Genomic DNA, 15,962 nt, shown 5'->3' with positions numbered 1-15,962 from the left:
GTTCAACACTCAATTAGACTGCAGACCCCATGAATTTTGAGAATATGGAACCACAATATGTTGTTCTTGAGTAGTTTTAAAGAAAAATGAGAATTGTGAGAGCAAAATTTATAGCTTGCACAGCAGAAATAATTGGCAGAATAGAAAAACATGAATTTGTGATGGCAAGTCTCAACAAAAAAAATAGGACAGTTGATTGGGAATGAAAAAAACACAGAAGTAAAGGACAATCTAAAAGAAGAGAAACAAAAAATCGATAACATTAAAAGAAAACATGTTCTCTATTCAAATAATACATACTGATTTCAAAGATAGAATGCATAAAGACCACTTAAGTCTCCCAGAAGTGTATGACAAGTCAAAAAATCTGAACAGTATATAATGCAAGAATTAATAGAAGAAAACTTCTCAGGACTTCTGAACACTGAAAACAAAACTCCAATTGAAGGAATATATAGATCTTCTCCAGGGTGGGGAAAGTCCTAAGGCTGCACACTGTAAGGCACATAGTGATTAAATTTAATAATTCAATTCAGAAACAAAAAATTCTACAAGTGACTAGGAGAAAAAACTTTCAAATATAAAGGTAAAGAAATTTGATTCACATATCATTTGGCTGTAATCAGCTCCCTGACTACTAATAGTGGAAAAGTTTCTGTAATAGTTGTAGCTATCAGGCACTAGACCTGTGGAGATGGCCTTTCTGCCAAAGTAGGTAGTTACCTACAAGGAATGCTTTTTAGTATATAAAGAAGGCCTTCAATCAAAATATCTCCATTTGGTTCTGCCTAAATACCTTGATGTTTGAGGCACCCAATATGTTTATTTTTTTAAAATAATGTTTATAGGGGTAAGAGGAGTAAAGGACAAAAAATCCTGGTTTTACGTGTATTTTTCCAAAAAGAAATTAAGCAGATTTCATCATTAACTATTATTTTAATTGAACTACAAGTCCTTTTTTATATTCTTTGCAATGAAAAAAGTGAGCCAGGAAGAAATCTGGACTATCTTCTTTGATGGTGGAGAAGAAAGAGACAGAGAGGGTCACATGAATACAGCCTACATTCCATCCCTAGGAAAATTGTCAATGACAGACTCATTCCAAACACCAAGTTGGATAAAAGTTATTTCTTTTCCCCTTGGCTTTAGGATTTCTGATGACATGCATGCTCAATTGTTATCTGGCTTACAGAGAACTTAGGAAACTCAATCTTTATTTTTTCAGAACTTAATTGGTAACTGAAGACCCATAATTTTCTTAGAGTTTTCAATTTTGCTCTTCTTTAATGTCCTGTAAATCTAAAACAAATATTATTTGTAGGGCTTGATGTGGCACTGCCAAGATTGGAAGATGGTATTTCACCAACAAGATGTACATAAAGCAATAAGTCTTCTGATATCAAAGGACAGACAACTAGAATCAGGTAGTGAGATCAGCTATGGCACACTAACCAGAGCCATGACCAAAGTGCTTCACTATGTTAGCTAACCCACAGAAGCTATAGCACCTGTGGCAGAAACGGAAACCATAATAGTAATTAAAATGGAAGCAAGAACCCAAGCTTAGAACTCCTCCTTCATTGTGATGCACACAGGAATGCTTCATGAGTGCTTAGAAAGGGAATCAGCAATCACTAAGAGTTGGAACAAGAACAAGTCATATCAGCATAATCCAGTTCAGTCTACCAAGCATTTATTAAAAATAGCCACCACATGCAATGCCCTGTGCTGGGCCATGGACATTAAAAAAAAAACATAAACAAAATAATCTGTCATCAGTGAGCTTACACTATCTACCTTACTTCAACCATTATTTCAGGAAAAGTCTCAACCATGCCACATTTTACTCCTGATTTTGGCTATCACCTTCTTCCTAGTCTCTTCTCCACCTACACCCCTGCCAGTCCTAGAACCAGGAATTATGGTTAAATCTCCTCTGCATTATTCCTGAATAAAATGTGTTAATTTCTTCCACTATGGCCCAATCACCATCCCCATAACCAAAGTGCCTCTCCTTGGCCATCATTTTCCTTTGTGTGTTGTCTCCCTCATTAGACTACAAGCCCCTTGAGGACAGACACTATTTTTGCTGTTATATTTGTATCTCTGGTGCTTAGCTTGGTACTTGGCATATAGTAAGTGTTTAATAAATTTTTTTTTATTCATTCAGCTTCATTTTCTTTTATGACTGGTAGGTCAGTGAAATACTCTAAAAACTCTATGAACCTTTATTTCAATAGAGCATTTCACAAAATCCCTCCCATTATCTTCGTGAACAAGGTGGAGAGACATGTAGACGAATATTTGCCAAAATATAAAATTGCTAATTAAACAGAATAAGAAATAGAAAACATAAATAATACAATATCATAAAAAGAATTTCAACAGGCTATAAGTGAATTATCGAAGGAGAAGAAAGTCCACAAACCTGATATATTCATAAATAAATTATATCAAACATCCAAAGAACAATTAATTCTGATAATTACATTAGCTATTTGAAAAAATAGGAAAAAAAGAGAAGTCAACTAAATTCCTTCTATGTTATCAGGAAGAAGTGAAGTAGAAGAAAATACCCTACATTATTATCTGTATTGAATATTGATGCCAAATGTTAATAACATACTAATAAAGAAACTACAGCAACATATTGAAAAGGTTATAAATTGTCGTCAGGTTGGATTTATACCAGGAATGCAGAGTTGGTTCAATATCAGGAAAACTGAAAATATAGTTAAGCATATTAATGATAAAACAAGAACAATAAAAATCATATGGGTGTATGAAGAGTTGTAGAAAAAAAGCTTTTGACAAAATAAACCACCTATTTCTGTTAAAAAAAAGGAAAAAAAGTCAAAAAGCATAGAAATAAATAGATCTTTCTTTCTCTGATATGATAATTAGTGGCTATCTAAAACTCAGAGCTACTATTATATGTAATGGTAATAAAATGTAGGCCTTCCCAATAAGATCAGGCACCACTACATGTGGTATACTACTAGAAATGGAAATGATATCAGTATGACAAAAAAAAATTCTACATAATAAGCACAGGAAAAGAGGGAGCAAAATTAGTTGAGTCAACTAAAATTAGTTGAATTATAATTAATTGAAAAGACTAACCATCATAGATCCACATAAACCACCAGGATCTCTATACATTACCCACAAAATGAAAAAAGATGGAGAAATTCCATCTAAAGTAACTATAAAATAACTATAAAAAATAACTATAAAATAACTATAACATAAAATGTATAAAATAATTGTGACTACCTTCTAAGATACACATATGAACAATAAGAATACAACTACAAAACTTTTATGGAGATAAAGACAGACCTAAATAAGTGAAGAAATATTAATTGCTTATATTAATTGCTAAACCAAAATAATAAAAAATGTTAATGTTACCTAAATTAAGTTACATATTATATCACTGTATATAACTACTAAATGATTATTTTTAGGGAGCTAAGTTAAAAAATATAAACAAATTCACTTGGAGGAACAAAAGATCAAGAATTTAAAGGGAAACCATGGGGGAAAAGAAGTAGCAGACCTCAAACAATACTATAAAGCACTAATCATAACATTATTTGGTACTGATTAAAAAATAGAGGTTGAGCAATAGAACAATTTAAGTATATAATCTTCAAAAGTCAATGAGCATAACAGCCTGATGTTTCATTAAACCCAACACCCCTAGCTAATGAGGTGAAGACTAATTGTTCTACAGAAACTGCTGGGAAAATTGGAAAATGTTTTATCAGAAGTTAGGTTTAGGACAACATCTCACGTCATATACCAAGAGAAGCCCCAGATAGATATGTGACTAACTATACAAAGTCAATTCATAAACAGGAAAGCAAGAGTGAAATCACCTTCTATATCTATAGATAGAAGAAGCGTTCATGAACAAATGTGGGATAGAGAGAATTATGGAAATTATAACTACCAATTTTGATTACATAATAGTAAAAGTTCTTGCAAAAACAAAGCCACCACAATTAATATTAGAAAGAAATAATTAAAGGAAACTCTTTATAGCAGTTCTCTGATAAAGGAAGTTTTCATTTCCAAGATATATGATGAACTAATTCAAATTTATATGAATAAAATTCTTCCTAAAATGATAAATTACCCAAGGATAGCAAAATGTTCCAAATCACTGATAATTACAGAAAGTTAAATTAAAGCAACTCTGAAATTCAACCTTACAATCATCAGCTTGACAAAGATAAAAAAAAGAAAAGGAAAATGACAAATATTGAAGAAGCTAGGGGGTGGGGAGGAGCACATTAATGCACTGTTGCTCGTGCTGTGGATTGCCCCAGCTATTTTGGAAAGCAATTTGGAACTATATACAGAAAGCCAAAGCTAAAGCTGTGTATGGGCTTTGATCTGGTGATACCCTGATCAGACCTATATATAGAAATATTTCTAGTGGTACTCTATTAGAGCAGCCAAGTGGTATGGTGAATAAGACACTGGACCTGAAGTCAGGAAGAAGTGAGTAAAAATCTGGCCGCAGACATTTACCGAAGTCACTTAATTTCTATCTGCCTTAATTGTCCTCAGCCATAATATGGGAATTATAATAGCACCCATTTTCCAGGTTTATTGTGAGGATCAGCCGAGGTTTTTATAAAGCACTCACACACTGCCTGGCATATAGCAGGCTTTGTATAAATACTATTGTTACTTTAATATGAACTACAATCAGAATATTATAATTCTGAACTATGTCCAAAAGTTAAAGACAAAGCTGGCTATATCCTTTAATCCAGTGATACTGTGATTGCTTGTTGGTGAGTTGTTTCAGTCATGTCTGACTCTTCATGACGCAATTTGGGTTTGTTTTTTGGGGGGGTTCTTTTCTTTTCTTTTTTGGGGGGTTGTTTTTTGGTTGGGCAATGGGGTTAAATAACTTGCCCAGGGCCACACATCTAGTAAGTGTTATGTGTCTGAAGCCAGATTTGAACTCAGGTCTTCGGTACTCTATCCACTGTGCCACCTAGACGCCCCTGGGGGGGTTTCTTGGCAAAGATATGGGAGTGGTTTGCCATTTCCTTCTCCAGCTCATTTTTGTAGATGGGGAAACTGAGGCAAACAGGGATAAGTGACTTGCCCAGGGTCACACAGCTAGCTAGTGTCTGAGACCAGATCTAAATTCAGGAAGATAAGTCTTCCTGACCCCAGGCCAGGTACTCAATCCACTGCACCACCTACTTAATCATACCATGACTTGACATAGGTATAAAAGTATTTCTAGTAGTACTCTATTAGGACAACCAGATGGTGCAATGGCTCCTTAAATTTTTTTACATAAATGTAATGGAATGTTATTGTGCCTCAAGAATACCAAAAGGAAAAATTTCAGGGAAACCCTGGGAAACATATGAACTGATGCAAAGTGAAGTGAACAGAACCAGGAGAATAATTAATGTAATAATAACATTGCAAAGACAATTTTCAAAAACTTAGTAATTCTAATCAATGTAGTGAGCACCTATGATTCCAGAGGACAGGATTAAACATGCTACCCACATCCAAACTTAGAGGGGATTTTTCCAAGATGTAAATGAGACATATATTTTTGGACATGGTCAATGTCAAAATTTATTTGTTTGACTATGTATATTTTTATTAATTTTGTGTTTCTCTTTTTTAATTGAGGGGGTGGGGATGAAGAGGATGAGGGAGTAAAGGATAGAAATAAAATCCTTACTTGATTAAAAAAAATGTTCAAAAATAATTTGCACATGACATTAGAATGTAATCAGACAAAAGTTCTCATTAAGATATAAACATAGCTCTTTGTTCTTCACCTGAAGTCCTTCCAAATTTTGCTCTATTTGCAGAGAAACTAGGACTTCATTCAACAGGCATTTATTAAGCTTTCTGTCAGGCACTAAGGATACAAAGACTGTCATTACCATCAACAGCCTTACATTCTGCTCAGAAGACACAACATATACACAGATAAGGAAATGCAAATTATATACACTGTAAATACAAAATAATATGGTGAGAAAGAAGAAAAGGGGGCATGATGCTGACATAAAGTAATGATTTCATAGTAGCTATGAATATTGTACAACTGCAATATCTACTGGTGCACACTGAAGATTGGGTATCTATGGTACTAGACTGGAAAACATCAAGATTTTTTTCAAATCAAAATTTCATCTGCTCAACATGTTGATAGGTGACATGACAACTATGCATGCAACTGGCCCAATAAATCATATTCAAATATCTACAAGTTCACAGATATTAAAGAATCTCTACATTGACTTGAATTATCAGATTTCTCTTCATTTTAATATGGTGGTAAGTCAAGTAGACAGCAGATGTTCTAACACCATTGACTGAACAAGTTATAGTCCTGTGGCTACTCAAATGTTTTAGCGACACATGGCTTTTGGGTATTGGCAGAATAGAAATTCTGTAATGATTAGTTTATCTAGAGCAAACTTCCCCTCTAGGTTTAAAAATTAACTGTAAATAGAAATAAGTTGATGCCTTCAGCCATCAAAGACTTCTGTCAACTATTTTTTAGTAGTATTTATTTTTAGCATTACAGACAAAAGAAACAACTTAATTTATTGTCAAACTGCTGAATATGTTCTCCAAAAATTATTTAATGAGTTATGAATGTATACATGTTTTCAATTTCATGTAACAATGAAAAGGCTGGGTACTTAAAATAATTATTATTTTATATTTTATAATTATTGAAGACAGTAGCAATTAATTCCAGTTTACATTTTTGATCCCTTGTTATTTAGTTTGATATGCCGAGGGATTCTGGATTCATTGAACTTGTGTTCAAACCCCACCTCCAACACCTGCTATCCAGTTGATAGTATCTGGGCATGAGTTTCCTTATCTGTAAAATGAGTGCTTTGGATTACATGACCTCTGAGCGTCCCTTCCAGCTCTTTATTTATGGTCTTTTGATTCTATGGTCTTTGGAGGGAGCAAAGAGGGGGAATGGGTAGTTCATTACTGTTTATCAAAAAAGTTTAAAAGATCAGATAAGTATGGGCATTTTTCCCTTTTTTCCTGACATTGTGAATTTTTAGAACAAAGAATATTTTTATTATACAAATCAACTCTTGTATTGTGAGAATGCAGGAACTAAATTGTTTGGCTACCAAAGGTGCCACTCAATTTCACATAAGAAAGCATTGGTCCTTGAAAGACTGACCTGAAACTTTAAGATTTGAGATCTGTGATGCGTGTAACTCAAAGAGTTGTTCACTTTCTATTAAATAACAAATTACTTATGTGATCAGGTTATTTTGATATGATAATATTACCTAGGTCTCTGATGAATGTATAGGCAAATCAGTCATACCTAAACAAATTGAAAATTTAGCTAATAATCATCTGGAAACTAATAGATTTGGATTTGTTAAGACAGGGGGAGTTGTAGAAAGGCGGGAGCTCTGGCTTGTCTGCTTTATTTAGCAGTGAGTCGATTTAGTAACATTTCACAGAGTCAGAAGAAGCCGAGTGATTATAACATAAGGTTCAACATCTTTAGATATGTAGAACATTTTCTGTTGCTTAAAACAAATATTCCCTAAGAAAGGATAAAACATTTTTCTGACTTGCAAAGTTTTTGCAGTCTATCATTTAAATTACTTAAATAAAGGGAGCTTTACTGCTCCCCAAAGCTCAGAATATAACACCCTCCATGCATATTAGCTTGATCTTCTTGACAGACCAGAAAAGTGTTTGTGTGTGCCAATTAAAACAAAAATGGTTCCCCAGTGGCTTGTTCCTCACACAACTTCTGAAGACTGCTATCATTGTTTGCTAGGGTAACCCTGGATAAGGCTGCTATCCAAAGTAAACAAACTTTTCAAAACTTTCATGACAGATGGGGGTTACAAATGCATTTTAATAAGAAAGTTGCCAAAACAACCTCTTTTTTTGCAATTACCATATATTTACTTAACATCTAGCAACATTGGGAACACAAGGCAAATACTTTCTCACAAAATGTTTTAACAAGTAACATTTTTGGAAAGACAAGTTGAAGACCTTTTCCTCTGACCTGATATTTCACCCTTACTTTTATGATAACTTTGTTCTATTGGTCAGAAAAATGTTAGAACTTACTAATGCCAGACTGTAATTTGAGACAGACATGCAGCCTTGATAATTTAATTTCTTTGGTAGCCATAAATACTTTTGAGCCCACTAAGTAATTTAACTATTAGTATGACCATGACAACTCTCATTTGATCACCTATATCATCTGTGCAATTTATGACGTAAGATGAAAAAAATGCAACTAAATCTTATAATTCATTCTCTCTCTCTCTCTCTCTCTCTCTCTCTCTCTCTCTCTCTCTCTCTCTCTCTCTCTCATTGCTAGAGTTTGGGACCTTAATATTCCTTCCTAATTAATAGATTGGATGGATGAATGGACAGATGGACAGACAGAAAGCTTTTAATTTCATTGATGTAGACGACTCTCAGAAAAGAAATTCTCACCATAATTGCAGATCAGCATCCATTTTACAGTATAATTCTAGACAGTTGCTTGGAGGTACTATGAAGCAAATGACTAGACCAAGGCCATGCAACCAGTTTTTCTCAGATGCATGACTCAAACCTAGGTTTGACCAACTCAGATACCTGCTCTATATCTACTCTGCCAGGATATATAATTGTATATGCATGCATGGATGTAGCACATATACACATATGAATTTGTATATGTGTATAATAACATGTGACATGTATATATGTATATATTTTTGAGAGTTTACGTATGGCTTGTCAGAAAAAAATTAATTGGAGTGATGAGAGTCAAGTTTTAGGAAGAAGAAACAACTTCAAGGAAAATAATTTTTGATGTGTATTTCTTAAAATATAATGGGAAAAAAGTCACACAGACTCAATTTCACAAATGCAAACAAAATTATGATGAATATATACTGAACCTTACCTGTCCTGATATATTTATATTCTAGTGAGCATTTGATTAAGGAGGAAACAGTGGTACTAGAAGTCAGGCTCATAAGATTTCAAGTTTAGAGATGAAAGGAATCTTAAAGCCATTGTGTCTAAAATGTTTGTTTTACAGGAGAGAAAAGGGAGGCTGAGAAATATTAAATGAGTTGCCCAGGATCACATAGCTAGTAAGTGTCTGAGGTAGGTCTTGAACTCAGGCCTTCCAGTGCTCTATCACATGGACCATCTCTTTGAGCTTTAAGTCAGGATGCTTAGAATCTCAAAATGTGGTCACTTTTTTATTTTGATTAAAGTTTCATTTATTTGAATCTCAATTTTCTCATTTGTGAAGTGGTATAATACTTGCACTATCTACCTCAGAATTAGTGTGAGGAAAGGTCATTGTAAACCTCAAAGTTTCATATAAATGTGTTGTTCCTGTTTTTGTTATTATTGTTATTATTGACACTAGCCTCCACCATGCCCTAATTTCCTCCCCTTTATAGATGTTCTACACTCAAGAATGTTAGGAAGATTAGAGAAGTGAATATTCATTACTTGCTTTGAGATCCTGGAGAAAATTATTTTAAATGTTCCTGCTTTTGTGTTTATGTTATTATAATACCAGAGGTATGATTAACCCAGTTCTAAAGGACAATATACCAAGCTTCTATACTCATCTCTTCTCTCTTTCCATCTCTCTGTCTCTGTCTCTGTTTGTCTCTCTGTCTGTCTCTCTGTCCACCTCTCCTTCTTCCTCCCCCTCTCCCTTTCCTTCCCTCTCTCCCCGCTTTTCCCCCTCTGACCTGCCAGTTGACCTAAACCTCATGCTATATTATATTGTTACTTATTTTAAATGTGCATATTCCATGTCTCACATAAGGTCCATACATCCTCAGCATGTACATACCCTGCTGCTTTACATACAATACATGCCTAATAAGTTTATGCTGATGGTAAAGCAGTGGCAGTAAAATAATAGATTGAAAGTCATAAGACTTGGATTCAAATAACCACTCCATTACTTCTTGCCACGTGACCCCAGCAAGTCAAAATTTAAAATAATTTTCTGCAGGATCTCAAAGTATATAATGAATGTTCACTTCTCTCATATTCCTAACATTCGTGAGTGTAGAACATCTATAAAAAGGAGGAAAGTGGGGCATGATGGAGGCTAGTGTTAATAATACTCTCTTTGCTCCTCAGTTTCCTCATAGAGACAATGTGAATGCTCATTTTTGCATTACTTGCTTCCAGAGTTGTGAGGATTAGATGAAATCATACATGTAAAGTGCTCTGAAAACTTTACAGCATCATATAAGTGTGTGCTGTGTTTATTTTCCTAAAAACTTAGTTGTCATAATATGTTGAATCTCGGTACTATTTTCTTGGCTTTGAGAAACTTGTGAGGCCACTCTGGATGATCACCTCAATGTTAATTGCACCATATAGGTAGCTGCATGTAACCCTACCTATTTAAAGGACCTGTATGTAGTGCTTGCACATAACAAGCTATCACTAAATATTTGTTAACAGATGGATCTGCTTGAATATGGGAAGGGTAGTTCCATCTAAAAGAAGGCGTAACCCACTTAGTTGTTGATAACATACACTTTTGATATTTCTTCCACTTGCTTTTGCAACTTATTGAAGGTAAATACAATTCAGCATATAAAGAAAACATGCTGTATTTACAGAGTGTTTATGGTTATGGGTTAATTATAAGCTCTCTTAAATGTTTTCTATTCTGGCAAATAGATAAGGAAAAAACTTAGAATAGTATAAATAGTATAAATTGTCATGTTCATTTTTCATGTAGAACATAAAAGCACACAATGAAACTTCATTGTTGAAATGGGTGCTAAGGCTTCCTGATATAAATCAAATTATGACTATAAACCATCTTTTGACTCCCACTTATAGCCAACTCTATGGGTGGAGCTCAAAAGATGAGTTACTTTTCCTGTCCACAGAGAGCCAAAAAATGGACTTACATTTTAAGTACAAAAATAGTTATATTTAGCAAAAATGCAGAAATACCACACTTTCAAAACCTAAGATTATTAATAAGATAGGCTTTGCTTAATGAAAAACCAAAACATAGTTTTGGACCAGATATGTCTTTGGTTTGGAGAATTCTGAAATCAGATTCTCCCACTTTCATTGTTCAAAGGAATCTCAACAAGAAAATGTGGTCCAACTTCACTGAACAAAAGAATAACACTGTTAAATTAGTACTAGACATAAAAGTCTTAGAGAATCTGTGTGCTACTCAGTGAACATAACTAAAATTCCTTGAGCATAAATGTATTGCCAGCAGGTATTCAAATGGATTCTTATTTCCTGAAAAAGTTTGAGCACATTACTTTAGACAATTCCAGGGGATTGTCATTACTTAGACATATGTATTATTGACAACACTGGCACTTCATTAGGACAGCTTACTTGTCACAGGATATACATCTCCAACTATGATTTAGTGGAGAGAAGGGATTTCAAAAGACATTTATCGAAACTGGAAGACTAAGCAGAATAGTAACTGGCAGCTCTTACCAGAGACCTTTGTGTTTACTGTAAATTCTTCTTTCATTTTTTTCTGAGTTCCTATGGTTATTTCAGCAAAATCTAATATAGAGAGTGTATATTAGCAAGCTTAGCATGGAATCATTTAAGCCTATTTTTTAAATATATATGTCTTTAGATGGTAATCATAAATTGTTCAATCGTAAGGTTTAGTCAAAGCTGGCATGCTTTATTGATATCTTTCCCAAGGGTGTTGAAAATTCAATTGTTCAATGTGCAAATATGGTTCAGCAAACCCTTCCAAGAACTATTTATCAGAAATCCTAAAGAGGTAATATCTAAGAGTGGGTTAGGAAACCTACACATTAAATGGGATTTGCCAGCCAAAGCCTTTGGAAATGCTTTCCTCTGAATGACTGGAATGGAGCAGAACAAAGTCAATTATTGACTGTAATTAAGAAGTGGATGCATTTAAACTGTAGAGAGCAGTAGCAGTCTTCTTGAAACTGTCTAGTTACTCTGAAGATTAGTACAAAGAAAGAAAGGGAGGGATAAGAACTGTAACTCACTGATAGTATGTTTTGAATGAAACTCATTCACCCAGTTCTCTGTTCTATCTTTTAAAAAATTTATTCATAAATCACTGATTATGTATGATTATTAAAGTAATATATTCAAACAAAGCAACTTACAAATGCAATTTGCTTTTGGTTGTTTTAGCAGTAAAAGATACTCTCTGCATAGCTTGCAACAGAAATGCTAATGCACTGATGAATTACTTGCATTTTACAAAGGATTTGAATTTTGGTAGACTGGATTCTAAACTTTATTGGATCTTTCCTAAATCTCCAGAGTCCAATAAGGCTATTTATGTTTGTTATTCCTATTATGGAAATGTTATTCTTTTAAAAAAATTAATAGTGATCTATTTATAGTGGCTGAGATGTAGTAGATGAGATTTTACATTATATTTAGTTTGTTTATCCATATGTACATTGATAAATTGTGATGTTACAGAATTCATTCATATCCCCAAAATATTTTAGTGGAAATTCATTTTTAAAAGTCAAAGTTAAAAGTCTATTATATAACTAGTTAACCAGTATTCTATTTATCTCACTGGTTACCCACCTGCCACAAGTTAGTAATTACCTCATTTTAAGTTAAACTGTTTTGTGGCACTGTTTTATTAAGTGACTACTTTAAACTGACCTTAAGGGAAGGACATTATTATGGCAGTTCAGATCATCAGACAACCATCAGTTTCACTTTCTTGAAGATGAGATATAAAGAAAGAATCCAGTTACTTCTGGTCATCCCTAACCTCCATTCCTTTGAGAGGATGGAAGAGAAAGAAAGAGGGAAAGGGAGAGTTTAGTCCCAGTAATGTGTCTAAATTCCAATTTTGTAAAGTAAGTGTCTTCTACTACCCAAATCCTTATTTGTTACAATTGCACATAGTATGGTGATACTTTTTTTTCTTCTTTGAAGAGCACTGCCTTGATAAGTTATCACAACCTGACAACAAGGTTGGTCGCATCATAAAGGAATGTGACACCAGAGAAAATTTTGTTTGTTTGTTTTTTGTTTTGTTTAAGTAGTAACCAAATACACTTGGAGTTCTTTTAAGGACCTGGAGATTACTGTGGTTAAGATTTGTCCCATTAATTGTAGAGTTATGTGGCATGAGTTATTTTGGGCACTGATGATCATTTGGATGATGTATAGAATCACAGGCATTAGAATATAGTTTGTGATACTGAGCACTAATACCACATTTTAGTATTCTGTCTTTTAAGAATATGAAAGGATGACTGACTCTTTCTGGAATATTTTCAAAAATCAGAACTCAAGAGCCCTCAGACCTCACTTGTGGTGTGACATCAGTGGAGAAATGGTATGCAGAGGGGTTCACTTTAGTGAGGAAGCCCAAAGCTGATGTGAAGAAAACAGCCTCACATTTCAGTCTGATGGCCTAATGGAATGTTTGCATATCCGCTATAATCAGATTTTTTTTCTGAGTAGCCCTTTATGTGTGAAAGCAAGGATATTTCTCAGTTTCTATAAACCTGATGCTTCTGACCACAAATATGAGACAAAGGGGTATGTTTGGGTGGGAATGGGAAGTTCATTGTGATAAAGGAATGCATATTTTAGCACTGGAAACATCCAAGAACACAACAGAGCTGACTATCAAGGGAATGAATGTTCACTTGATAAATCTCTCCTTTGCAAAGGTCAAAATATAAATGAATTTTATTTTACTGAACTCCCTTCCTTGGTAAATTGGTTCTTTATTAGTTGCCTATTATTTCCCACTATGATAAGGGAAATATAAATAGCCAAATGTTATTCATTTGAACACCTTTTTGGAAAAGTTTACATTAGTCTTTCTGGTAAATAATCTGTTTTAGAGTCCCTAATAAATCGAAATCAAACAGGAACATATTCGATTTGAAAAAGACAACAAAGAGTCAAAAATCTCAGGATGGATCCTGGCCCACTCAGGTGCACTGGTTTATTTTTGGGTTCTGATTGAGGAACCTATTGTCTCTGAACTTTCCAGTACATTGCTGCTCATGTCAGAAGAATGCTGTTCCAAGAGGGCTCAGTTAATAGTTCTTATTATTGAGATAATAATGTATCTGTTATGACATGAGCAAATAGTTTATAGAAAGTGGTTCAAAATGGTCCTATCCGGGTTCCCAGAGAAATAATTACTGGAATACAAGAAAGCATTTCAGTTTATAAAAGTGTGTATGTTGGGGGGAAAAAATCACCATATTTTTTGAAATTGTAAAAGATCTATCTTACATGGTTTGCTTACCTGTCAATTTTTCCTCTAGATCACAACAGTATCAGGAAATGAGTTCCTTCTTCAGTCGGATATCGACTTCATCATATTGGATTGGTTCCATGCAATCAAAAATGCAATTGACAGATTGGTGTGTATTTGTTTTGGCTGTTACCTTTATTAATTAAAATACAGTCATTTAAACCCCCTTGCTTAGGGATATAAACCACATACATTTAAATAGCTGATGTAGATTGACAGATATTAATTTATTTTGAGCTTATGTATTCCAGAGGGGGGAAAATAGGTCCAGCAGAAAGTACTGTGGGACTAAATGTCATTTTATTCTTCCCTTAAAAAGAATGGTGCAATTCATTTCTGTAGAATAACAAGGACATTGGTTTACTGGTGGTTATAAAAAGCACACAAGCGCTTAATAACTAATGAATTTTTACATTTTCAGTTTATGTAGCCTATAATATATATTCTCAAATAGAAATATTAATATATTTAAGCCCTTTATGCATTTTCACAGTGCCAATTTACAAAAACAGCACTAGCAAATAATATTCCTTTGTATTTGATTACTATTATTTTCCTATTGAGCCTGATTTTTTTTTCTTTTGAAAGAAAGCATGTCATGTTTCAAGAAAACTATTTTTAATTACCCAGCCAGACCTAGCTTTCGGTTTAGAAGGGTGATTCCTTCAAAATAAATCGATTTTCCACTGAAGCAAAATTATTTGACAAGATGCTCATTTATACAAAATCTTGACAGTGTAGAAAAAAGCATATTATAGACATTATAGGGCAATCATAAGAGAAATTAAATACTTTTTGTAAAAATTTGCTGAGATTTATTTGCTTTTAATCTTGTCCAGTTTAGGTTGTAGGGTAAAGATAAAACTTTGAAATAAATTAGGTCTTTATCACCATATATGTAGTATGATAAACACAATAACATCTGAGAAATAAATGCAGGTATGGGGTTTGTACTTAGGCTCCTGCCCTTGCATTTTCCCATTTGAAATTTTCTTTTTTAAAACAAAATGAAATGCTAGAGAACATAATGTTACATTAATTCTATTTTTTTCATCAGACATACTTAGCCTATTTCTCCATATTGCCCACAAAATAGGATGAGAAGTTCTGACAAATTGCTATGCTGAAATAGACAAATGCTGTCTACATCAGACCTAAGTGGTTTTATTTTGTTTTGTTTTCAATCCAGCCAAAGGATCAAAGCTGTACATCAAGAAATGTGGAGTTGTTCAAAATTCAGAGATCCTCTAGTACAGAATTACTGGATCATTTTGACAGAGAAATAAAAGAACAAAAACCTGAACACAGAAAATCTTTAAGTAAGTATTTCCTTTACATTTTCCATGTCAGTTAATTCTAAATGCAGTGCTTAGGAAAAACAAATCCATCGAAATGGGACTTTGGGCCAAAGTCATCCTACACACATAAGATTCTTAGCAATTTCTTGAAAAGCCCTCACTGGAGGGCAGTTGTCTCTGTTTTGCTTGCGTCTTGTTCATGGTGCCAATTGAGAAAATATTTTGTGAGGTCATGGTCCCTACTTAAAGAAAAGCTCTGATTTTCTAAATGATAGCCATGCTATACAGGTCTGTGACTTATTCTCAAGGTGGGAAATGTCAATCATCCT

At 33.8% G+C, this 15,962-nt stretch overlaps 1 protein-coding gene across 1 annotated transcript in view; it reads left to right on the top strand.

Annotated features, from left to right (window-relative positions):
• ARHGAP15 (Rho GTPase activating protein 15) overlaps window positions 1-15,962 on the top strand; it is an 820,106-nt gene that overhangs the window by 395,163 nt on the left and 408,981 nt on the right. The window contains exons 7-8 of the mRNA XM_027835584.1: window positions 14,346-14,444; window positions 15,525-15,654. Coding sequence (XP_027691385.1) covers window positions 14,346-14,444; window positions 15,525-15,654 — 229 coding nt within the window. The remainder of the gene's footprint in view (window positions 1-14,345; window positions 14,445-15,524; window positions 15,655-15,962) is intronic.

This window comes from Vombatus ursinus, unplaced genomic scaffold (assembly GCF_900497805.2).
Source record: "Vombatus ursinus unplaced genomic scaffold, bare-nosed wombat genome assembly UNPS02014816.1, whole genome shotgun sequence".
Classification (NCBI taxonomy): domain Eukaryota; kingdom Metazoa; phylum Chordata; class Mammalia; order Diprotodontia; family Vombatidae; genus Vombatus; species Vombatus ursinus.
Note: the sequence above shows the minus strand (reverse complement) of the source record. Positions and strands in the feature narration are given on the sequence as shown.